The sequence below is a fragment of the Fimicolochytrium jonesii genome (genome assembly GCF_025526975.1).
Source record: "Fimicolochytrium jonesii strain JEL569 chromosome Unknown EV422scaffold_37, whole genome shotgun sequence".
NCBI classification, from domain to species: domain Eukaryota; kingdom Fungi; phylum Chytridiomycota; class Chytridiomycetes; order Spizellomycetales; family Powellomycetaceae; genus Fimicolochytrium; species Fimicolochytrium jonesii.
In genome coordinates, this window is record NW_026515704.1 from 43,106 (window position 1) to 67,318 (window position 24,213).

Here is a 24,213-nt window from a genome sequence, read left to right on the forward strand (position 1 = left end):
TGCCTACTTTCTTCTTGCCCGATGACGGGCCGGCGGCAATGGGCTTGGCAGGAGGAGCTACGCTGGCCATAGTGAAGAGGGGAACGGCGACGGTGAGAGGTTACGAGATTGGGAGCAAGAAACGTAAGTCCGGGGACTGACGGGAAGGTGCCGAGGGGACTACTGCCTTCCTTTTATATGCCGCAGGGACAAGGACCATAGCGCCCCACAACCAGCTGCGGCCGAATCATCTCTACCTCATATCGGCGTGGATCTGATTGCCATCGTGGTGACCACCGGTGATGCCAGCCGCACCAGTAGAGCCATGCGCACCCCTCATGGCCGACACCTGTGTCAGCTTCACATCAAGTAACAGCGGGGAGCGACTGACAGGTGCAGTCGGTGTCGGAGTGACACTTGGCTCTAAGGGGGGTGTAATGAGGTGCTGCAGGTGTCACCTTAGTGCGGGGAGCGCGTAGGGCATGAGATCACGTGTAGCATAGATTATATTGGAGTCTTACGCTCTGGGGTGACTCCCAAAGGGAAGAAAAGCCTTCGGGCACCGCCCTGGGAGGTAGAAACTCTAGAAGTCTTTCAATAGATCGAGTGGAGACAGTTGCATGCGCTCCTCAATGCACTTTCGATCAGCCTGTTTCAGTTGCTCCGTTGGGTCGCTGATACCCCATTGGTCTGGTACCTTCGGGATGTACCCGATGTCGATCTTGTACGGGGACATGCCCGTGGAGGTCTGGGGCGTCCTGTTGTAGTTGTACTCGAGGATGGGAAGCATCTCGCGCCAGTTCGAGCCGGTGTAGTTCAGGTAGGGGAGCATCATCTTCTTGATTGTCTTGATGACGTTCTCCGTCTTGCCGTCAGTCTGTTGGTGTCGTGCTGCCAAGAGTTCTTGCTCTACGCCGGCGCACTTCAGGAGGTGCTTCCAAAAGGCGCCGGTCCTCTTGGTGTCCCGGTCGCTGACGATCGTGTGGGGCATGCCCGTGATGCGGAAGGCCTGGTCGAAAAACAGCTGGGCGAGTTCCTTTGCCGTCGCCTTGGCGTGGGTCTCGAGGAGGTTTACGCGGCTGGATAAGTAGTCCACCAGGATGAGGACGGCTCCCTTGTCCATGACGGATTCGTCTCCCGCTTCCCCCCCCTTAGAGTTTGTCGTGGGGAAGTAGATGTCTAAGCCGATGCAACGCCAGCGCTCGTCGGGGACCGGAATGCTGCGTAGGAGCCCGAAGTTGGAAGCCTGCTTGTTGCGTTGGCAGTCAGGACAAGTCCGGACGTACTGGTGGACCTCGCGCTTGAGGCGGGGCCAGTAGTAGAGCGCGAGGAGTTTGGCGACGGTGCGCTGGACACCCGAGTGGCCGCCGTTGGCCAGGGAGTCGTGATAGAACCTGAGGAGGGGGCCCCGAAGGCCCTCGGGGACATAGCGGCGGCCATGGTACAAAAGGAAGCCGTGGTCGTCGCGCGTGAGGCGGCAGGCAAAACCCGAGAGGGTAGAGGGGTCGTCGGGGTTCGTCGCGGTGGTCTGCAGGTGGGAAAGGGTGTCCTTGCAGAACTTGTCATCGGCAAGCGCAGTGAGCCACTCGGCGTCGGTAGGAGGCGGCCGGTGATGTACGGTAGAGGTGTCCCGGTGACAATGGAGAACACTTCGACCTTCAACTGACAGCTGGCGCACTTCGGGGCGTACAGCCGTGTGCGGCTGAGTATGTCGGCGATGTGATTGAACTCGCCGGGGAGGCATTCGATAGTGAAGTCGTAGTCCTGAAGGAACTCCACCCAGCCAGCCTGGCGCAGGGAGAGATGAGGCTGATTCTGGAGGCATATGAGGGATTCGTGGTCGACGAATGCACGGAATTGGCAACCAATGAGGTAATGGCGGTTAGCGCGGATCACTTTGACCAATGCGAGGAGCCCCTGTTCGTGCACGGGGTATCGGGTTTCGGCCGGAGCCATCTTGCGTGAGTAATATGAGATGACGCGGAGGCGCGGAAGGTTATTGAGGCCCTTTTTTGTGGTGGGCAGTGGATTCGGCATGGGAAAGTTGCCGTCCCTGCCCTGACGATTCCAGCCCCCTACGGCGAAGCCCGACGCGTCAGAGAAGACGTAGGGGAACTTATCGGGGTCAAACAACGCCAGGCAAGGGGCATCGGCGACGCGCGCCTTGATGGTGTCGAATGCTGCTTGTTCCTCGGCGCCCCACTGCCACGGGCGGGTGCCGGATTGAAGGTTGGTCAGTGGGAGGGCTGTGTCAGCATAATGCGGAATGTATTCCTTGACATAGTTGACTAGCCCCATAACGGAGAGGAGCTCGAGGGTGCTGGTGGGTTCGGGTCGAGCGCAGACAGCCTCGACCTTGGACGGGGCGATGGAGAGGCCGTCCTTACCGACCATGTGCCTGCAGAACTCGACCTGGTCCACTGCCCACTGACATTTGGACGGTTTCACGTGGAGGCGGTGAGACGAGAGGGTCTTGAGCACTTCACTGACATGCCCGCTGTGTGAGTCCATGTTGGGGCTGAAAATAAGGATGTCATTAAGGTAAGAGATGAGGTATGAATCGTACTTGTCACCCAGGAGTTTGTTCGTGAGGCGTTGGAACGTCGCGGGCGCGTTCGTCAGCCCAAAGGGTAATACGTTGTACTGGAAGTGGCCGAAGCGCGTCCGGAAGGCAGTCTTCTCACGGTCTTCCTCCCAAATGAGGATGCAGTGGTAGGCATCGTGGATGTCGATAGCGGTGAAGACCTTCATGCCGACGAGGCGGTCCCGAAGCTCGTTGAGGTTTGGGAGGGGTGTGGCGTCCTTATGGGTCATCTTGTTGAGGCGGCCCGGTAGTTGATGCAGCAGCGGAGGCCACCGTCCTTCTTCAGGGCAAACAGTATGGGTGCCCCCAAGGGGCTCTTAGAGTGGGAGATCCACCCGCGGGATGATAGGCGCTCGAGTTGCTGCCGTAGCTTGTCAAGTTCATCGGGGGCCAAGTGGCGGAGTGGGAGCATGACAGGCTTGGAGCCGGGCTTCAGATTAATGCTGAAGTTGTCGTTGCCGCGGTCCGGCGGGAGGCCGGTCTGTTCCGTGAAGAGGGTTTCTGTAAACTGTTCCAACGTGGGGCGAAGAGGGTGGTTGGCGGCGACCGACGCGAGTGGATCCTGTGGGGTGGTATCCAGAGTGGGCGTTGCCTTTCGGTCCGCAAGGATCGCACGTTTCTTCGCCTTGACCGTGCAAACAAAGTTAGCCTCGGCTTCGGCGACGTCCGTGAGGGCGTCGTCTGTGGCCAGGTCCACCCCCGTGTCCGTGCGTGAGACCCATGCAGTATAGTCTTCGGTGGTCTTATCCCTCTTGATCGCTCGCTTGAATTGTTTGGCCGTGAGGAAGCCCTCCTCATTCAAGGCCACGCGCTTTGGGTAGAAATGGCAGGGGCAAGGGCCGTATGAGGTTCGAGTAACCGGGCTGCGCAAGCGCTGGGTTGTTGCCATCGGCGGGTGGTAGGTTGAGCTCGGAAAGTTAGTACGGTTGCATTAGCCTCGAATTGAGGCGCCGGGAATCCATTGTCGCGCCATAAGCGTATGAGGTCAAGGTCCAGGATGTAGGGTAGCCCTAGATTAACATCCGCGCGGATTGGGGCCACGACGAACGGGACCCAAGGGGTCTTATGAGGTATTCGTTCCTCCGTGAAGACGGAGAGGTCGGCACAAATCATTTGTGTGGCGCCGTATGATCCGGCTTTGTCACCCCAGCGCACCTCAAGCGGCGTGGGACAGTCGTACGTGTTAATATCATGGCGATGGGCGAATGAGTCGCTGATGAGCATGGTATTGCAACCAGTGTCTATGAGGATGCGGCAGAAGATACCGCCAACACGTCCATGGACCATGAACGTGTGCTTGTCGATGACGGGCCCCGGGCGGTATTCCGGAATGGTGTCCTGCAGTCAGGGTCCAGTAGGTCCCTCGGGTTGTCTGGACGCTGAGGCGCTGCAGGCGGTCAGGCCCTGGGGAGAAAATCCTGACTGTGGACGGAGTATGCGGGGCTCGGGGGCTCCTCCGCGGCCAAATGGAACTCGTCATTGTCATCGTCGAAGGCCTCGGCGGGCGCTGCCGAGATCTTGAGTCGGTCCGGGTTCTTAGGGCACGCTCGGGCGTAGTGGTCCTTGCTGCCGCAAGTGTGACATTTGCCTCGCTGAGTTTTCCTCTCCTTCCCAAGGGGTACTCGGTTGGAGTTGAAGGTGCGGGGCGTATCGCGCTTGTCGCGAGCCTGGGACGGAGTGGCCGTAGCGGGTTGGATCCGTTTGCCATCTTACGAAATGCGGGCGATCCCGTCGGCATAACCCCCGATGCGGAAGGCCCTCTGGGCGGCTTCCTGAAGGGTCTTGATGGCGGTGTCTTCGTCCTCGTTGCCCTGTTGTAGGATGAACTGGTAACACTGCTCACGGATGCGACGTCCGACCTGGTGGAAGGTCAGCCCGTTCAGGAAGTACTCACGTTCCTGTCGCGGCGTGAGATGTTCCTTTTTGGGGAGGATAGCGATCTGTGTGGTCAGTGCGTTGAAGGCCAAAACGTGGTCTGACATGCTGTCTTTGAACTTCAGGGCGGCCAGTTTCGCCTCGACTGAATTACGGAGGTTGGCGGGGTAGAACCTGCGCCTGAGCGCTTTCAGGAACCGTTCCTGGGTGGCGGGAGGCTCTCCAGAGCGAGCCTCGAGCTTCCACCACTCAGCGGCGTCTCCCGACAAGTGGGCTACGAAGTGTTTCACGTCCCCGTCCTCCGTTCTGAATTCGGTGGCTTCCAGATAGCGTAGGTGGGCGACGACGAACTTGTCCAGTTTGGCGACCATGTCTTTACCGTTAGCCTTACCGTCGAACTTGGTCAGCATCTTAGCCAAGGTGGTTCGGAACTCCTTCTCGGCGGCCGCCTTGCGCTTACGCTCTTCGCTAGCCGCCAAATGGTCCTCGCGGCTAACATGTACTCCAGCAAAGGGGCTGTCATCTGGGCGGTCCCTCTCCAGGCGCTCGAATCGCTGCTGGAGTTGGGCGTTGGTGTTGGCCAGCTGGGCTAGGATTTGGAGGATTGTTGCCTGTCCGTTCTCTTGTCAGGCTGGGGTACGGCTCCTGCGCCGCATCGGGGAGCGGCTTCGGGTCCTTGCCAGGGAGCGGCTGCGGTAGCGGCTTGCTGAGCGGCCCCTTTGACAGGGTGGGGAGATGCTCCTGCGACCTTGTCGTCCGCGCCTGTATCGCTCTGGCATCCGATTCCGGCGTCGGGGGTCCGGGCTTTGACGTCGACGAGGTGAGCATGAGCAGGAGTGCCTCCTTCCAGGTGGCGACCACGGGGTGACTCCCTGCGCCTGTGCAAGGGGCGGTTACGCTGTTCGGGGCCGTTGCCTTGGCGTTGGTCGCCGTCGAGCCATTGCGCCCTTCGATGCGGGTGTTCAAATGGATCAAGTTCTAAGCGGTCATTGTTGACTATCGCATATCTGACGGCGGTATTAGCACCCGCCTGAGAGTTGCTCATTGTAGGTTGCCGGAGAGATCTTGAAGGGTGGTGCTACCATGTAAAAATGCTAGGTCCGTTGCCAGAGGCTAGTTCTGTCTCCGCTCAATGTATTGAAAGAATTCTAGAGTTTCTACCTCCCGGGGCGCCGCCCGAAGGCTTTTCTTCCCTTTGGGAGTCACCCCAGAGCGTAGGACTCCAATATAATCTATGCTACACATGATCTCATGCCCTACGCGTTTCCCCGCGCTATGGTGACACCTGCAGCACCTCATTACAGAAACTGATGGATGGATGGATGCCGGGGGTTGCCACCGGTAACTAGGGAAATCGCTATAGCCACGCGGAAAGTTGTGGGAATGGTGCAGAATGCTCAAAAGTGGTACACCACGCATGGACGAAGCGGACGGACGCTGGGGGGGGGGATACTCTTGCGGTTGTGACGACGGTGTGTGTGTTCCCAAAACACCTATGTACTTCCCATTCTTCCCCAGAATGAGGTAGGCAGGGTTATATAGATGTACATTGGGTGAAGAAGAAAAGAGGAAGCCGGCGCCAGTTGCGCGCGGATATGTACAAGTATCAAAACACAACAACAAGTCATGTGACTGAGGGATATAAACTAGCTAGTGGGTTAGGGTTACCGCTGGGAGCTAGGGTTACCGTAGAGAGCTAGGGTTGCGGAAATATGACTCGGCTCCCTACCACACCACAACTGCACCCTAGACAACATTCTTGACGCAATTGTCGCCAGATACCCTACCACCCCCCCGGACTTACCCCCACACCCACATCCTCCTACGCTCAAGGCCAACATTAAACTCTCCTTGCAGCAACTCCTCTGGTACAAGGACATCATCCCTCTCCCCGACTCCACCGCGCCTGCAGCAATCCTCAACTGGTGGCTTGGAGGGCTTGCCAGCTGCTAAGGCGGCAGAGCATGCTTTCTGATTTTGGTTTGTTGAATCCTTCGGCTGCATGGTGCTTTCTGAAGGAACCGGCAAGGGGATACCCAGCTCTCTATTCTAGATTCATATGCGAATAGGGGGCGAAGCCAGGGCTCATAACCTGTTAGCCATAGTTGGCAAAGGAATATAGATCGAGAATGGAACCCGTGTAGGGAAGACGAAGCCCTATATTGTATGAAGTGTATACAGTCTTGTCTGAAGACCGAAAGGAGGACGCAAGGTCCGGGGCAGTAAGAAAAGGGAGAAGTCACATACGCGGAAGCATGGCGTAAGCGGAAGTGAAGTCACGTGAGGAAATAAACTATGGGAACCCCTAACCGGGGACTCGGGAGGATGATACCTCCAACAAAGCAATCTCACGGACACGGGGCCACAGAAGGGCTGAAACGTGGCCGCGATGTCGCTAGTAGGACTATCTTATCACTCGCGCTGAGGGCGAGCGCCATGTTATTACCCGTGCCATGTCCATCCACCACCCGCACGGGCTATGAATTGCGATGGCATACCCGTCTGACCCTCTATTTGTTAGCATGTCTCCGGAACCACCAAAGTCCTGCTCGAATATTCAGCCTACGGTACGCACAAAATACAACAGAGGCATCTGAATTTCATTATCTAGTCTATTACTACACCCAAAAAGTACAGTACGCCGTGTCCAATTGAACATTGCTCCCAGAGCGTGCCTTCCATAACTCCACTCCAGTCACTATACAAGTGCATCCGTCAGGAACTGCCCACCGCCCAACCCCGAGTCCACAAAGTCATTCACGGAATACGCGAACGCAGCCGGATCCAAAATCTTGATCACTTCCGCCATCTTCAACCTCACAACAAGCTTAGTATTCTTCTTCCGGACATCATCAGGCAGGATCGAATTGTGCTCGTAGTACAGCGCGCCCTCCACCTCGACAACCGTGCAAGTGGCCGGCTCAATCGTGTCCGTGCTTATCTGCACAACCAGCTCCGGGTTGACAGCCACAACTCGTGGGATGCCGTTAACAGGCGGGGTTGCGAGCGGTAGGATGCGGAAGGAGGGGAGGTAGCGCGGAACGAACTGGTGGAAGGTGAGGCCCTTGGGGATTAAGCACATGGCGCCGTGGTAGCCGACGGTTGGCATGCTGATTCGACGGTCGTTTTGCACACTGGAGATTTGGCTCCGGTTGACGAACTTCAGGTCGGGGCCGCCGTTGATTTTGATTTGAACCGGGATGAGGCGGGGTACCGGTGCTGGTGCCGGGTTAAACGGGGGATCGGGACGGGAAGGAACTGCAGGAGCGTGTGATGCGGACGCAGGTGAAGCTCTCCCGCCGGCGCTGTGGAGCGAAATCGCTTCGACGTCTTGGTACGAGGGAAGTGTTTCCTTTGTCATTGGTGGGTGGTTGGAAGTGGAAAAAAAGCCGAGTGATGCAGTCGGTCGTTGTACTGGTGGAAACTGAAAGAGACAACGCCTTCCCGCCGTAGGTTTAAGTAGATCTCCTCGAGTGAGAGGGTTGTGCCTGTCCCTACAGTACTGTATTTCCAGACGTCGGATGCTGACCTCCATGGCCAAGTGCCCAAAGTTGCCGTTGTCTTTTCCTTAAAAAAATTGCGGCCGAAAATCTGAGGCGGTGATGGGGACCGCAGATCTTTGACAGCGGCGTGATCGGCAAAGCACTGTCACTTCTATTTCCACAGTTTCAGCATTTTACTGTTTCGAATGGAAGATATGCTGGGTCCTGATCCACCGTCCTGATTCCTGAATCCTTGAGCCAAAAGGGCTTTATTTAGGCCTTGTAGCGGAAAACTTATGACTGAGAAGGTCCTGTCAATTGTCGCTCTGATGTGGTCCTGGTCAGTTGTGACGCTCATATCAATGGTTCGGCTTGGCCACAGACGGAAAGGCCTATCCGTTATGTCTGGCTGAAGGCGCACGTGTGGCCTATCGATCAAATTAATTCATTTCATGGACATCACTGGGGAATCATCGCTTCACATCATTCATTGATTTCGCGGGTTTTTTGCTATTTAGAAACACTGGAAACCCCCACCCCAACGTAAGACAACCCATGAGAAAGGAAAATTAAAAACACACACAAGCACTACAAAAGGGAAAGAATCTCAACGACGAACGGGGCGCTATTCCCTCTCCGCAACGTTCCCGCCCCCATTCGCTTCACTGGCATTTTTCGTTCGGTTTTGCTTTATCGGCTCCCAAGACTATTGTGGTCGGCAAGTTCCCCGTCACTCTTCGGGCGTCTATCTAACCGAGGGCGTTGGCGAGGGCCAAGTTCACGCCGTTGGTGGCGGGGACTGGTAGTGCGGCGGCCTGTCCTGGCTGTGTATCAATGTCCATGCCGCCCTGTGATGATCGATGCCAAGTGTGAGTGAGGCGACTTGAGGACCAATTGCCATTGCGCATAGATTATCCTTACATCATCTTTCATGTAAGCTTCCATCTCCGCATCAAGTTCATCTTGCGTCTTGGGCGCCTTCTTGTGGGTAGCTCCAACACCCCCCGCGCCACGACGGCGGTCTCCTCGGCGTCCACTAGGGGTTCCGTTACGACTGATTCCGATGGACATGGTAAGTTTACGACAATGATGGCATTAACGCCCCGGTGAACACATACCCCGCTCTTGGCGTTCCATTTCCAGCTCCTCCCTGACGACGAGGTGGGTTTCCCGTGCCACCAGCTTGACGAGCGATGGGCGCAGCGGCAGCGTCAGCCCGGACGATGAGCTCAATCTTCATTGGCTTGTTATCGAGAGCGCGGTTGTGGTATTCGCGGATGGCAGTGGCGGCGTCTCGCGCACGGTTGAAGATGACTGTGGCGACACCTTTCGAGCGTCCTTGAGCGTCGTAGTTGAGTTGCGCTGATCTGACGGGACCTGGCAGATTGTGAGAAAACTACGTATCAGGAGTTGCTCCCGATATCGATGAAAGCGAAGTACGTAAAAAACTCACCAATCCGCGTGAACAATTCATGCACATCTTCCTGAGTCACCCCCTTTGCGAGGTTGGAGACAACGATTTTGTCGGAGAGTGCGGCAGGCGTTTGCTGTGCTGTTCCACCGGTATTCCTCGATCCTGTAGATCCGTACGGGCTAGGACGGTTTCCCCGTCCACCTGGGCGACGGCTACGATCAGCTCCACCACCACCACCACCGTTGCGCCTTCCACCCCGGGGCTTGGCTTCAATCTGTTGTGTCAGAGGAAAGATTTGGCGAAAGCGAGGGACGTCAGGTATAAGAACAAGGTGCGGGTTGGCGAGCGCGTGCGTGAGGGAAAATAAGAGGGAGAAGGAGGGGGGCAGTTGTGCGATCAGCGAATGTTTTTCGAAATAGTCGGGCGCGGGATATCACAGAGGGAGCTCAGAGTGCAGCATCCAGGAAAGGAACGGTGCCTGTTTCCCACAGAGACCCAGGGAAACGGTTTGCGGAGGAGATCGTACGGCCCGCGAGAGGGACAATGATGTGAAAGACCAGTAAAGGCCCCTCAGACAATTGTGCCGTCCTCGCCTTCCATCCGGGCCGAAGTCCTGAAGGCGACTTGATCTCTCGCGAGTATGACACGTTGCCATTCCGCCAGCCTGCACGCCGGATCCGCGTTCTGAGTCCGTTGTCCCTTCCTCGCCAAGAGGGAGACATGCTGGGTCTCCTCTGCTCCCTCGATACCCAGGCAGGTTCCTCGCCGTTTGGCAACACCGGGAACAGCCCGTGTGCGAGGGGGGGGTACTCAACGGATCAAGAAGGGGTACTTATTTGTTTGTTATGCGCGACGACGTACAATTTGATCCAAGGACATGTCGAGCAGACCGTCGAGACGCTGGTTGGCGGCGGGGGTTGTGGCGGCCATCATATCGAATTTAACGGGGCGTCTTGGGTTGGTTATAGGTGAAGAAGAGGGTACGGTGACCTGGGGGATTGTGATCGTTTGTGTTCTGTTGTTGCGAGATTGCGTGTGCGCTCAACGTCGTCGATCTTGAGGGATTCGCCACTCCGAAGCGGGAAGATACATACAGTATCGGTGGGAACGTGTTTTGTGACTGTTATCTATCTATTGGTTTCAATTCTTTCGAAGCGGGTAAATCACTTCTCCAAACGCGATAGGCCCGCAACACCTCCCGTCTTCCTTTTATACTCTTCCTTCTCCTAGTACTATCGTCTGTCCTATCTATTGCGACGCTAATTATGGGGCTTGCGTGAGGAACCGAGTAAGTGGGCAAGTTTGTGGTGGGCTACGTGGGCTATTCCTGGCGGGGAAGCAACCGAGCCATCCCGAAGAGCTATCTTTGGGTTTATCCCACGTCATGTGACTAAACGGTTTTGGTTTTTCCCAAATCAAAGCTGCCCGAGCGTTTAAACATTCAGGCTGGAACCCAACAAAATGACTATTAAACCACTCCGGATGTGTGTTGGAAATTAAGGGATGGCAACGGATATAAATAAAAGGAACAGGAACTAAACATTCCATCCATCCGCATTGACGGGCGGATCGGATACGTGAGTACTACTAGATACTACAAGGTGGTAAGATGGAACAGATTGACGATGATGGTGGCAATGCAAAGAGAGCGATCGTGTCTATGTGCAAGTTGTTTGTGTGCAAGCCGCCAGACCGTGCCTCAAAACACGTTTATTCGTAGATGACATCGCATGGTCATAGACGAACCTGTGCTGTGCCGCCGTGCCCGGAACCGTGGAAAGACTGAAAACGGCTGCCCGTAACGTGTGTCGCGCAGCGAATTTCTGTGCAGAGGGTAACAGCGCCCGGTAGAGCAACCTTGTCCTTGCGAAATCGATTTGTATCCACATATTCACAAATGTCCGTCATCCAAATTGCTACCCATCTCGCCCCTGTGGCCTCCCCCACATCACAACTATCCACAAACTCCGCCCCAACACTGCCATCTCCACAGATTTCTATCCAAGTATCGAGCGTCCGAAGTAGGTAAAAGGGGAGAAGAAGCCACTAGGTTTTGCGGTCCAAAAGAATGATGCAATGCGAAAGAGCTACTGTGTCGCGTAAGCGATGGCTGTAACGCATGTTGTCGTAGCAGTGGGATGTGACGATGTTTTTGGTCGTGCAGGGCGAGCTGAGGTCGACGATGAGTTCCCTTACTCCTCCTCCTCATCGTTCGAATCCCCACAACTGCTCCCCAGGGCCGAGTCCGAATGCCATTCGGTCGACTCGGCACGTTTCAGTGTGGTGGTTCCCCCTGGGGGAGTATTTACCAACGTCACGGTGCCTGAGCGTGCACGGCGTCGGACTGCCGTTGTCTTCAACGAGTGCGAGGACGTCTGTACCGTCGAGGAGATGGACTCGGGCTCGATGAGATCCACAATGTCAGTGATGGGACCGAGCTCGGGTGAAGATGATGGCGAGGATTGTTGGGCTTTTGCGAGGGCTTTCTTCTGCATTGCCATTTCGTAGTCCGTGCCCATCCAGACATCCCAGAACGTGAAGAATGGCTGAATGGATTTGATTAGGTTCGAGGTCGTCCTACCTCTCAACATGATGCAGAAAAGACAGTCACCTGAGAGAAGTTGTACAATCGCCCTTTTCCCCAGTGATGGATGTCATGATACACAGCATTGTTCCTGAAGAACCTCTGGAAAGGGTCCCAAGGTAATGCATATCCGCAGTGGTCATCCACCGTCTTCAATGTCGCGAGACAGAAAAAGATCGTTGCCGTCCACGGGTGCATGTCCAAGATCAAGGCAGGAACACCTGAACCGATCGAGTCCATCAGGAAGCCTTCGACGGGGTGGTTGTAAAGCGCTCCGTATGCGTAGAGAACGGTGAGCTCGTGATGGACGCTGTGGAAGGTCCTGTACAGCCATCGGTTTGTGTGCATCCACCTATGCATCCAGTACTGTAGGGTAACAGAGATCGACAATAAGCTCATGGAGCAATTGCAAACTGTTTGACTCGAAATTGCCGAGCCCTCACCTGATAGGAATCCAGCATGAGCGCGGCTGCTACGAGTTTCATTACGACGACCGGTACGCTCTCCATCTTTCTCGCCCCTCCCTCCCCATCCTCCGTCGTCAAGATCGCAAGCACGTACGCAACAAGCGCTTGCAACGCATGTTGCACCGCAACCTGTTTCAAAACATGGCTGACGGTAATTTTGTTTTTCGGTCTCATTTTCTGGTCCGTGGGTATCTTGTGCAGCTCGATGGTCGTTATCTTCATGTACGACAGCACGAACAGGAACGTGGAGTATATCCAGTAGACTGCGATAGGGAGGACTATCATGCACCAATCGGCTGTTGAGAGCGTCGGAAGTGCGTCGTATGTGCATTGCAGGTATAGGAACGGGTGGGAAAGCGCATTGACGTTATCGCAAGTGTAATTCGCAGGGGAGTCGGAGTTTTGTGTTGTTGTCGGGGAGGACATTGTGAAGTCGGTAGCGGTGCTCGTGAACCACTTTGCACACAGCGTGGCGAGGCCGAAAGGGAAGTCGGCGAGCAAGCGAGCGGCAGCTGTCCCTGATGCTGCGTGGTGATGGAGGTTGGGAGGATAGCCTTCCATTGCGTCGTTGGCTTGGGTGAGTGACAGCGAGGAATGCGATGCGGTGAAGGCTTGAAGGAGTGTCTCGGCAGTGATACAGACTGCTCGGCCGAGTGCAAGCTTTGGCTTTCTGCTCTCTCCTCTGGGAATGCCAGTTGCGGGGGTGTTGGTGGGACTGTTGGTTATATTGGTTACCGACGATTCCAGTGCACTTTACGAACTGCGTCAGAGCCTTCGCCTTTCCGAGGGCTCGTTTAATTACAGTATGTCTTTTTCCCGTGAGTTGTTGACCGTGTGGGTTGGCTTTCTCCGCTCGCTTCACGGAACTCCCGCGTAACTGACTAAGTGGGCGCACAAAAACCGGCGTAAACCTTTGATGACGAAGCCCGGTTGCGGGCACTTGGGCAGGCGAGGCTTTTCCACTTTCTCCCACGCTTTTCGGCGTTTTCGCCAAGCCCTTGTTGGAACTTGGACCCAACCGAGTTACTGACGCCGGCTCAACCAAAACCTTCTCGATTGCCCTTTTTGACACCTTTTCGCGCGCAGCCTCTCTCTTCGCGCATGCACAGTGGTGAGCGCAGAATCGATGGATGTGATGGTTGGATCTGTCTTCGCCGTTGCTGTTCCTCTTGTTCCTCACTCTGGTCTGTCTGTCTGTGTGGGCTCTCGCCTGGCAGATACTGTATCTCTCTTTGACCTGTTCTTTTTCAAATCCATGTCCATGTCAACGTCAAGGGGATCCGAGGAAGCGAAGAGCCGGACGCGTTTTTAAGCGCAGACGGCAGCCAATCATATGAAGGGTCGGATTACATATCCTGCTGCTTATCGGATTTTTTCGTGCGGTTTATTCCCCTCCCCAGGGCCCGTGGGCTCATGTGACGCAGATTTCGACGGCCATGAAAGCCTTTACCATTATGAGTACAGTCTGTTGCCATAAAGCAGGTCGCGCCTGGCCGTGCGCAGTCGGCCCCTCGGGTGCTTCGGACACACTGGACAGCCCTTCACAGTGCCGCAATTGCGAGATCATCTTCCCCATTCCCACACCGACAATGCCGAAACCCCTCACCCCCCAAAAGAGGGCAGCCATTGTTGCGTTGAGCAACGCTGGCAAGACACCCAGAGAGATTGCAGAGCAAGAGTCTGTCCCTGCAGAACCGTTCAGAGAACCCTGAGGAGGTTCCAGAATGCAAATTGCGACAACCCCAACGCATTCAAGTCAACAAAACCCAGGAGCAGACCAGTTAAGTATCAACCCTCAGCAGACGAGCTTGCTGAACTTCGCAACGCTGAACTGGATTGTGCAGAATGTCTGGCAGACAATGGATGTTCATTTAGAGAGACTTATTGGTTGAATGCCTGGACGCATGGCCGCTGTCATTGCCGCAAACGGGGGACTTACAAAATATTAGGAACCCAGATCTAGTTTAGATTAGAGGTCCCAATACCGTGATTAGGAACCCAGATCGAGTTTTAGATTAGGGGTCCTAATACCGTGATTAGGGAGTCGGGACCATGATCAGCCGCGAGGACAGTGACTTAATTTCAGGCGCGACCTGCTTTATGGCAACAGACTGTACAGTTGAATTGAACATAGAGCTGGCATGTGGAAGCATGTCGTAATTTGCCTCGGTCGAGCATGGAGTTGACGGGCCACCGAGTCGGTTAGCCTGCTTTGCCTGCGGGTGGAAGTGATGGTTGGCATGTAATTGAATGGCCGGGAGTTCATCATCTGCGTCAGAAACATGTATTCGTGAATGATCTTCGAATTATCGACTGAATACTGTCTCGGTTGCCGGGTCTTTACCCGGGCATGCCCCTCAGCATTGTACAGTATTCTTACTTATTGGGGCTCTGCATCGTGCCGGGCCTGACAAAAGCCCGGAGCACTGGGTTAGAAGTCCTTGGGCGGAGTCCTGGGCGGAGTCGGACCCCTGGTAAACGTGCTAGGCACTCTTAGGTAAGCAGCGACGCGCTAACTCCGCTCACTTCGACAGTTACTTTGAAGATAAAGAAATTGACAGGAAGTCTATCCCCCGAATCGCACAGTGACTCTCGCACTGTCGAGGACCACAAAAGACGCAACGAACATCATCGTATACATCTCCTTCGAAAACCCTCATCTACCGTGGGATGTTAGAAGCGCTCCAAATTGCGGCTGTGCACGGCCGTGATCCTTGATTCTGGCACGACCGGCAGCGCTGTCAACTGATAGACCACGCCCTAGCTCCCCCTGACTTTCTTCTGGAAAAAAGCAAAGAGACGTCCCTTTCGCGCCGCACATGCGCTTTCGAAAGAGATGAGCTTCTAGGGAGTAGGGATGGAGTTTTCTTCGGCTGAGTTCATGTGTGCGGGCTCAATGGAAGCAACCAGAAAGAAAAGGGAGTGTGCCCCTGACTGCGACTCCGTGTGGAATTCGAGAACATCTGCAAATGCTCGTTTGTTTTGCCGGCGCTTGAGGTCGGATAATGGGTGATAGTCCTAGCACGCAACAGTATTTGCAATCTTTCCCGGAGCGGAGTTTGGATATGGTTTGACACTACCGGGCCCTGCGCGAGCCCACAGATTTGACAGCGAGCTCCAGCGACCCCAGGCTTGAAGTCCGCATAAAAGACCTGTGCGGATATTCGGGCTATCCTCCTCTTTTCCTGATTCTTTCTTTTGCTTGGTTGTCCCTGCCCTGGTTTTCAGCGACTCTTGCAGATCCGTCGTTCTCGCAAAACGAAGCCCGACACTCTTCGATTCCACGCGTCCTCTTCTGCGTGAGACGAGTCCGGCATCAGCGAGTGATTCGTCGGAGGAGACACGAAATTATAAAGTGGGCGACATACTCAGACGCAGAAACGAAAACGGAACCGCGAGAGGTAGCAAACAGTGCCCAAGGATATTTTTCGCGATGCAATTGTTGTACCCCAGCGCCGTGGCCAAGTCGGCATGGTGCTTTGCCGCGCTGGCTTTGGCCGGCTTGGCATCGGCACAGACGTCGCCTAACAGCTTGGGCCTTACCGGACCTAGCTCTAGGTGAGTCTCTCCACCTGAGCAGCGATGGAGATTACTGCAGGAGAAATGCAACCGCCAATCCTCTAGTTGCTGATTGGTTCCGTTTCTGTTACCTTCTCATGTGCACAGTTCTACTTGCGACTACATTCTTCTGCAACCAAACAATCTTCCGGCCAATGTCCCGGCCAATGTTCGATACATGTATGTCTTCCCTTCCCATATCATCTCACCGGGGATGTTTGTCTTCAGCCCACATTTTGTAACTAATGACATTATTTTCTAGATGGACGGTAGACCCTGCATCGCAGGTCCAGCTCACCCCTGAGGGTGTTGCCAACCTGACTGCTGGTCTTTACGGTAACGCTTTTGTGAGGATTCCACCGAATGGTATGCTATGAATTGTCATTTATGTCCGCGCTTTCGTCGAAAATTCGTTCGTCCTCTGTATGACTTTCTATCCACACCACATTGTTAATCTCCACGCTTTCGCCTGTTTGGTTTCACTACTAGCCCGGAGCGCGGAGAAAAACAACGGAACACTTCTCGTCGACCTTACGATCCAGTACAATGTGACGAGCAAGGCTCCCGTCCAATCGTCCACTTCCAAGGTGGCATCTTCCACTTCTACCTCCGTTTCCGCTATTTCAACTCCTTGGTCAACCATCACAGACATCAGTGCGACCACCACTGGAACACCGGCCTCCGCCACGATATCGACCGCGCCCACGACTTCAGGCAATTCCGCTACTGCTAGTGCCACTTCGGCCTCCACCTCTTCGACCAGTTCCGGCGCTGTTGCGAGCGGGAGCACCAGCTCGACATCCGCGGGTGCCAGTGCCACGGGCGCTACTAGTGCGACGTCGACGACCAGTGCTCCTACCTCCTCTGCGACAATCAGCAATTCTGTTTCGAGTACCAGTACTGCAGTGACGCCCTCTGCGACCAGCGCGGCCACGACCAGCTCCGCTGCCACGAGCGCGACTACTGCGACTTCTACGCCCAGTGCTGTTACCTCTTCTACAACCGCCACGATTTCGGCTGCGAGTACCAGCACTGCAGTGACGCCCTCTGCAACCAGCGCGGCCACGACCAGCTCCGCTGCCACGAGCGCGACTACTGCGACTTCTACGCCCAGTGCTGTTACCTCTTCTACAACCGCCACGATTTCGGCTGCGAGTACCAGCACTGCAGTGACGCCCTCTGCGACCAGCGCGGCCACGACCAGCTCCGCTGCCACGAGCGCGACTACTGCGACTTCTACGCCCAGTGCTGTTACCTCTTCTACAACCGCCACGATTTCGGCTGCGAGTACCAGCACTGCAGTGACGTCCTCTGCGACTACACCCTCCTCGAGCAGCACAAACACCGGCAGCGCCAGTGTCACTACTACCAGTCCCGCTGTCACGAGCAACACCGCTTCAGTTACATCCTCGTTGAGCAGCACGGACACAGTGAGCAGCAGTGCCACCGCTACTAGCTCCGCTGCGACGAGCAGCAGCGCGGAGGCCACGACGTCCTCTAGCAGCGCGGACACCAGCAGCAGCAGCAGTGCTGCTCCTACGAGCTCTTCTGATACGAGCACGAGCGCGGCGGCCACAACGTCCTCGAGCAGCACCAATAATGATAGCAGCAGCAGCAGCGCCACTGACGTGTCGACTTCATCTTTGGCGACGTCCAACACCGATGTGACGACAAGCTCGAGCTCCAGCGCCGAGGCGACCACCACCTCGGGCACCGAGGCTTCGTCAAGCACTGAAGCGGGGACCTCCTCGAGTACCGATGTGTCGTCGAGCACCGATTCTAACATTGCAACGACGACGAGCACAGACACTTCGACAACTGAAGCCAGCAGCACTGATAGTTCCACCGATAGTTCCACGGTCAGCTCCACCGCCGATGAACCCACCACCACGAGCACGGACAGTTCCACTACTGAGGCGTCCACAAGCTCGACCGAGGAGCCGTCCACAAGCTCAACCGAGGAGCCGTCCACAAGCTCGACTGAAGAACCGTCAACTAGCTCGACCGAGGAGCCTACCACAACCTCGACTGAGGAGTCGTCCACAAGTTCGACCGAGGAGCCATCCACAAGCTCGTCTGAGGAACCATCAACCAGCTCGACCGAGGAGCCTACCACAACCTCGACTGAGGAGTCGTCCACAAGTTCGACCGAGGAGCCGTCTACCTCGACTGAGGAGTCGTCTACCTCGACCGAAGAGCCTACCACTACCTCGACTGAGGAGTCGTCCACAAGTTCGACCGACGAGCCGTCCACAAGCTCGTCTGAGGAACCAACCAGCTCGACGGAAGAGCCTACCACTACATCGACTGAGGAGTCGTCTACCTCGACTGAGGAGTCGTCTACAAGCTCGACCGAGGAGACAAGTTCGACTGAGGAACCGTCAACTACCTCGACCGAAGAAACAACTACAAGCTCAGCTACCGAAGAGCCAAGTCCTGTGTCGCCCGCACCTTTCCGTCGGCGGGGGCGTCTGGGACTCTGGGAGACGAACAAGGTGGGCCGCCTCAGCAAGCGCCAGGACACCATCACGAGCTACAATGCGTCCACATCCATCAGCGTCTCTGTGGTCTCTACTGCTCAGCCATCCATCTCCATCGGCGCCACCGTCGCATATACGGGTGCCGGTACCGCCCTTACCCTCATCGCTAAAGGCGCCTTCACGTCCTGCACGGATAACAGCAGCAATACTCTGACGTACCGGTGGACCACGAGTGTACCAGGAGGTTTCCCGTCGGGGAGCGTCACCAACACCGCCCAGCTGTACGTGCCTAGCGGTATCACCTTGACAAGCAACCAGACCGTCACTGCCACCGTGACGACCAGCGGAGGATTGACTGCGAGTACTACGATCCCATTGCTACCTATTGCCCCTCGTCTTCGTGTTGTCGTATCTCCCAGCGGCGATGCCACCATCGGTGCAACCCAACCTTTGCTGCTTGACGCCTCTTCCAGCTCCGATGCGGCTTACCCCGGCGCTCGCCTAAGCTTCTTGTGGACTTGCACCGCGACCATCGGCGATTGTCCTACTGACATTACGCAGTCGACTGCTGACCACATCTACGTCAATCCGGGCACATTCAAGGCCGGCTCGACTTACAATATTACCGTCACTGTCTCCGAGACAAACCCGTCTGCCTCGGTCAGCAAGAGCACGGTTATTACGGTCAGCGACGAGGCAAAGTTTGGATGCTGGTTGTTTTACGACGCTACCAATACTCCTCGTAACGCCATAACCAGGAACTCCGTCGTCGGCTTCTTCGTCAACTGCTTCGGAGTTGAGGCCGCTGAGAAGGCTTCCGCAACCTACACCTGGACCATCGACGACCCCGATGTTAACCTCCAGGCGGCTGGCGTGTTCGCCGCCGGTGGCCAGAACCAGCCCTACATCTACCTCAACCCCGGCATCTTGAGCAGCGGTGGAGACTACAACTTCACCGTGACGGCAACGACCAACACAGGCAAAACGGCTTCGGACAGCGACCAGATCTCTGTTTTGGGTGCTCCGTCCGGTGGACGCACGAACTGCAACCCGAGTTCTGGAACCGCCTTCGTGGACGAGTTCAGTATCTCCGCTCCCGGATGGGTGTCCAGCGCTGGTGATGACTCATCCCTCACCTACCTTTTCGTTATCGTCGATGCTGCTGGTTCCGAGTATCCCTTGGGCACTAGTTCGTCGGTCAGCACCATCCTTACCTCTATCCCGGCTATTGGAGACAACCTCATCGTTCGCGTGTACGTCACAGACGAGTTCGGCTCACAGACCATTAGCAACTTGCCTGGCATCACCGCCGGCCAGATCAGCGACGTCCAGATCGACAATGCCGTGGCCAGTCAGGCTCTCGCTGTCACGGCCGCTTTGGCGAGCGGTGATATCTCGGCGCTTTTGGCTGCAAGTTTCGCGAGCGCTGCTTTGGTTGGTCAGTCCAACGCGGCTGGTTACGCCGACGATGCCGCGGAAAAGCGAGCGGCAGAAAGGCAGACGGTGGTTGTCGACGCTATGGTTAGTTTCGCTGCGAGCGCCAAGACCGCCGACGCTTGTACTCAAGGTGCCAAAGCCTTGTTGAGGAACGACATCTCTATTATGTCAACGTAAGTACTTTCACAGTTCACAGTTCTAGTTTCTTCTTCGTCTTGTAAGAGACTTCATACTCACCCCACCCCTACGCTCTTATTATTCTATAGTACAGCGCAAGCGAGCGCTCTCGGGGCTTTGGGTACCTTCGCTGCCAACTTGTTGGCCGACACATCTCCGACCGCTAAGCCGTTGGACCGCGGCGTCGTTGGTTCGACCTGCAACACCCTCGGCAACATCTTCCCTAGGTTTTCCTCCAGCCGCAACACCCTCCGCAGACGTGCGGACACCCCCAGCTCCGGCGCGATCACCTACCCACCCAAATTCGGCGCAACGGCTCTCCCCGACGACACCGTACAAACCTCAGCCCTGGCCGCGGTCCACCAAAGCGGCGCGGCAATGGTTAAAGGCCAAAGCTGTGACACCGCCAGCGTCCCTATCACCGTCTCGGGCGCGACCTCGCTCGCCTCCAATGTGGTCCCGCTGTTCCTCAACGGCAGCGCCACGGCCATCGGGTACAAGAACGCCCGCGTGATTCACCCGCTCATCGGTCCAGAGGTATCCAACAACGATCAGTCCAAAATCGACGAGCAGCCCGCGGCATCCCGCTCGTCCTTCCGAGGGTGCATCTCGTCCACCTCCGTCGTTATCCCCTCCCTGCACGGTGCGGTCGCGTCGCAGAACTACAGCAGTCAGGTTCTTTCCGTTTCCTACGCGCGTCCATCCGAGATCATCTACAACGGCCTGGGCGGCGTCAACATCGACATCTGGATCCCCGAAGAAACGTCCGCGTACACGTCCCAGACAACCAAACCCGAATGTCGCGTGTGGAATGGAAGTGCGTTCAGTGCGGCGGGATGCAAGACGCTCGAGAGCACGGTCGAGACGGTGGTAGCGACCGGCCAGGAGGTCAACCTCGTCCACTGCAACTGCGCGTTCAGGCCCCCGGGTGCTTTGCGCCGTCGGGCATTCTCGGACGCTACGGCCAACGGGTTCACCAGCGCCGACTTTGCGATTAGCCGGGTTGCAGCCGACGTTATCGCGCCTCCCGGCGGTACCACCACTGTCACAACTTCCACCGGCGAACCCACGAGTACGCCTACGGGTCCCCCTGGCGGCCCGGGCACTGGTAGCAGCTCCAAGTTGTCCGGCGGTGCGATTGCGGGTATCGCGGTCGGTTCCGTTGTCGGAGCGGCGGTTATTGCGGTCGCTGGTGTGTTGATCGTCAGAGCCCGCCGACCTCGTCAACCGCAAGTCACCGCAGTTTAAGAAAAGGAGATATCGACAAGCAGAAGATGATAGAACACACATACGACATCCTTCTACCTTCGACATACTTTTCGATCATACCAACAACGTATAGTAATGTTTTCTAATGTGCACACAACAACCTCAGCATATTGCGAAGCGGCGAGGTCTATAGGGAGCCTCGACCGCTTTGGCACTGGGGCGTAAATCAACGGGGGAAATGGGGAGAGAGGTGTTGTTTTTGTTGAGCAAAACTTTGGTATAAGGACCGAAAGAAAACTATAATATGATACCCTAAAACTATATGTTGTGCATATGTTGCGATCCATCCCCCTGGGACCATCTATTCTGGCGGACTTTACATCCGTCGGATGGGTTTGTTTATACCTCGACGCTGTACCTAGAACCTCTCACATCTTATGGAGCGCACACCATATACAATCTTGGTAGGGCTCTGGCCTGGGGACACCACCGGTGGACATCACGAAGTGGTGTCGAAACCTGAATTGGGAAACGCGAACTCAAATGCGAAATAGATGAATGATATTAATACAAAAGGCTCTATGTAAAGCAACACGCCGTGTCTCGAGATATGCAGAGTTCTAATCGGCACAACATTGTGAGGGATGATATATGCTCTATGGAAAGGTGTATGTATAGCTACGAGCATACGCCGTTCTATCGACGAGTCTAAACGGGACGGGACCGCAGAGGTTACTCCGCTCGACCGGCTTCAACGGGCGACGCCGATGTTTTCTAAACGGTGGGCGTTTAGAACATGAGGCTGGCGACAAGGGCGGAGACACCGGCAACAGCGGCAACCGAGGCACGGACGGCACCGGCGGCGCTGGCGGTGTTGACGCGCGAGTCACGGTTCTTGACGGGCGTCTGGGGAGTAGGCACGGTGTCGGCGTCAGTCCACTTTGGCGGTGTGTTGGGGTTGGTAGCCCTGATGTTGACGAGACCAGAGCGCTCGACAACGGCACCCTTGTTGTCCGTCGCAAAGAGCATCCAGTTACCGGGGGGCGCGATGCTAGGGGTGGCGGGAAGCTGGACAAGGAGCTTTTGCTTGCCGTACTTCAGGATCTGCAGCTCAATGTGACGCTGGTCGAGGTTGACGGTGTGTGTCATCGAGGCCTGGCGAATGATGCTGACGGAAACGATGGTCTCGGCGATCGCGTCAACGAAGGGAACCTCGATCTGTTGACCGTATGTCGCTTGGGCAGTAGGGAAAGGCAGGACAAGCTTGGGGGGGTTGGCAATGAACTTGTATGGCGGGTAGTAGATGTCTGCAAAGAAACATGGAGATGCGGTAAGTGAGAAACGGCAATGACTTTGGAGTTTGACGGATGTAGCGTAAACGAACACCTACCCAAAGACATGTCATCGGGACGGTTGTTGGCAAAGTCGTCTCCGTTCTGCGCATCACCTCCTCCAGTGACGACGGTACCGTCAGAACGAAGCAAAGCAATGTTGTGGTAGTGACGACCAGTGGGAGCGGCAGCGCCAACCTTCCATCGGTTGGTGGGGTCCGAGGGCGGGTAGGTCGGGTCAAAGATGACGACCTCTTTGACACCCTTGCTAGCCTGGGGCTGACCGTACACACCACCTTGGTGTCCAAGTCCAGAGCCGGAGACGATGGCGACGGTTCCATCGGGCAAGTTGACGGCGGCGGGCTGCGAACGGGCAATGGGCATGTCTTCCTGGGTAAATTGAACATTTGTGGTCAAGGTAGCACCCTTGTCTTCCAATGTGGTCCAGTGGCAAACTTTGACGGGAGTGCAGTTGGGGCAGTTGGACCAGGCGTCCTTGCCGTTGTTGGCACGGGGAGTCGGATTGCCATCGGCGGCGGTGCCGTTGACACCACCGCAAATCCAGGACTCCATGCGGTAGTTGTCGCGGTAGGACATCATGGGGACAAAGTTGGTACCTGCGAATGGGAAAGACAGGGGAAGCTGACCGTTGGCCTTCGTCAAGTCCAAGGCGGCGTGAGGCGTTTCGAGGCCGGTGTCGGGGTCAACGATGGCGGATTCGGAGTGTGCGAAAACCCAGACCTTGCCGGAGCTGGGCAGCACGTATGCGATGGGGTACATGTTGATGGGGAAGTACTTTCCGAGGAGTGCGATGGGCTTGGAAGGTCCCATCGGACCGCTGATAGGACTCCACTTCTCGAACGTGGGAGAGTCTGCAAGGGTATCGGTGGCGTTGAAGAAGTAGTGCTGACCTCCAATCAACATGATTTCCTCGTTTGGCAGCGCAAGCAGAGAAGGGTACCAACGACCCCAGTATGTGTAGGATGATCCCCCAACAGCGTTGGGTTGCATGTCTGGAGGACGGTACATGGAGGCGACATAGGTCAGTTCCGGTTCGGTTTTTGCCGCAGTCGACGGGTTGAATACACGAATGTCCGAGCGTCCGTTGGAAGTGTAGCTCTTGTTGTTGAATTGCTTGTACCAGAATTCGTCACCTGGGTGGATGTGAGTGGATCGCAATTGTTAGTTAGTAAATCAAACATTGCGCCTCCGGTTCGCTCGGGTTCCCATCGCAATCAAGTCGCTCCCTCTCTCAAGACCTACCTCCAGCAACGAGATAAGATCCATTTGCCAGCTGAGCGTGCCCAGAGCAGAAAGCATAACCGTGCAATTGGCCGAATTTGTCGTCCTCAAAGTTGCGGTTGATGTATTTGGGTTGGAGCGTCGTAAAGTCGAATTCCGCGGCATCGGTGAACCAGGGTTGTCCGACAAAGTTGGGGTTTCCGTTGAACCACTGGTTAAGAGGGGCGGACTGCATACGCGCAATTTGGTCGCCAGTCCATCCGGACGCCGGGGCGGTGTCGAACATGTGGAGACGTTCACTACAAGGAAAACCAAATCAGCATTCCCTGAATTATCACTGGTGACTTTGAGAGAATGTTGTGTGTACGAACCCCATGTACATCTTATCGTCATA

At 55.9% G+C, this 24,213-nt stretch overlaps 5 protein-coding genes across 5 annotated transcripts; 1 reads left to right on the forward strand and 4 right to left on the reverse strand.

Moving 5' to 3' along the window:
* Positions 1–6,863: 6,863 nt before the first annotated feature.
* Positions 6,864–8,021, reverse strand: EV422DRAFT_545736 (uncharacterized protein). Its single transcript, XM_053071473.1, has one exon. The coding sequence runs from the start codon at positions 7,971–7,973 to the stop codon at positions 7,137–7,139; it is 837 nt and encodes a 278-aa protein (XP_052921331.1). The 5' UTR covers positions 7,974–8,021; the 3' UTR covers positions 6,864–7,136.
* Positions 8,022–8,327: 306 nt separating this feature from the next.
* EV422DRAFT_545740 (uncharacterized protein) lies at positions 8,328–10,655 on the reverse strand. The gene is made up of 5 exons (XM_053071474.1): positions 10,196–10,655; positions 9,374–9,608; positions 9,039–9,297; positions 8,842–8,974; positions 8,328–8,768 (listed from the first exon to the last, which is right to left on the reverse strand). The coding sequence occupies exons 1-5, from the start codon at positions 10,265–10,267 to the stop codon at positions 8,670–8,672; spliced, it is 798 nt and encodes a 265-aa protein (XP_052921332.1). The 5' UTR covers positions 10,268–10,655; the 3' UTR covers positions 8,328–8,669.
* Positions 10,656–11,374: 719 nt separating this feature from the next.
* EV422DRAFT_289264 (fatty acid hydroxylase superfamily-domain-containing protein) lies at positions 11,375–13,228 on the reverse strand. Its single transcript, XM_053066028.1, has 3 exons — positions 12,362–13,228; positions 11,946–12,284; positions 11,375–11,880 (listed from the first exon to the last, which is right to left on the reverse strand). The coding sequence occupies exons 1-3, from the start codon at positions 12,944–12,946 to the stop codon at positions 11,527–11,529; spliced, it is 1,278 nt and encodes a 425-aa protein (XP_052921333.1). The 5' UTR covers positions 12,947–13,228; the 3' UTR covers positions 11,375–11,526.
* A 2,590-nt stretch (positions 13,229–15,818) lies between these two features.
* On the forward strand, positions 15,819–21,577 carry EV422DRAFT_623419 (REJ domain-containing protein; the record flags this gene model as incomplete). Its single annotated transcript, XM_053074221.1, has 5 exons — positions 15,819–15,943; positions 16,052–16,123; positions 16,206–16,309; positions 16,433–20,027; positions 20,127–21,577. 5 exons carry the CDS (start codon positions 15,819–15,821, stop codon positions 21,283–21,285), a joined length of 5,055 nt encoding a protein of 1,684 aa, XP_052921334.1. The 3' UTR covers positions 21,286–21,577.
* A 206-nt stretch (positions 21,578–21,783) lies between these two features.
* EV422DRAFT_545753 (uncharacterized protein) lies at positions 21,784–24,213 on the reverse strand. Its single transcript, XM_053071475.1, has 3 exons — positions 23,841–24,213; positions 22,637–23,731; positions 21,784–22,553 (listed from the first exon to the last, which is right to left on the reverse strand). The coding sequence occupies exons 1-3, from the start codon at positions 24,103–24,105 to the stop codon at positions 22,036–22,038; spliced, it is 1,878 nt and encodes a 625-aa protein (XP_052921335.1). The 5' UTR covers positions 24,106–24,213; the 3' UTR covers positions 21,784–22,035.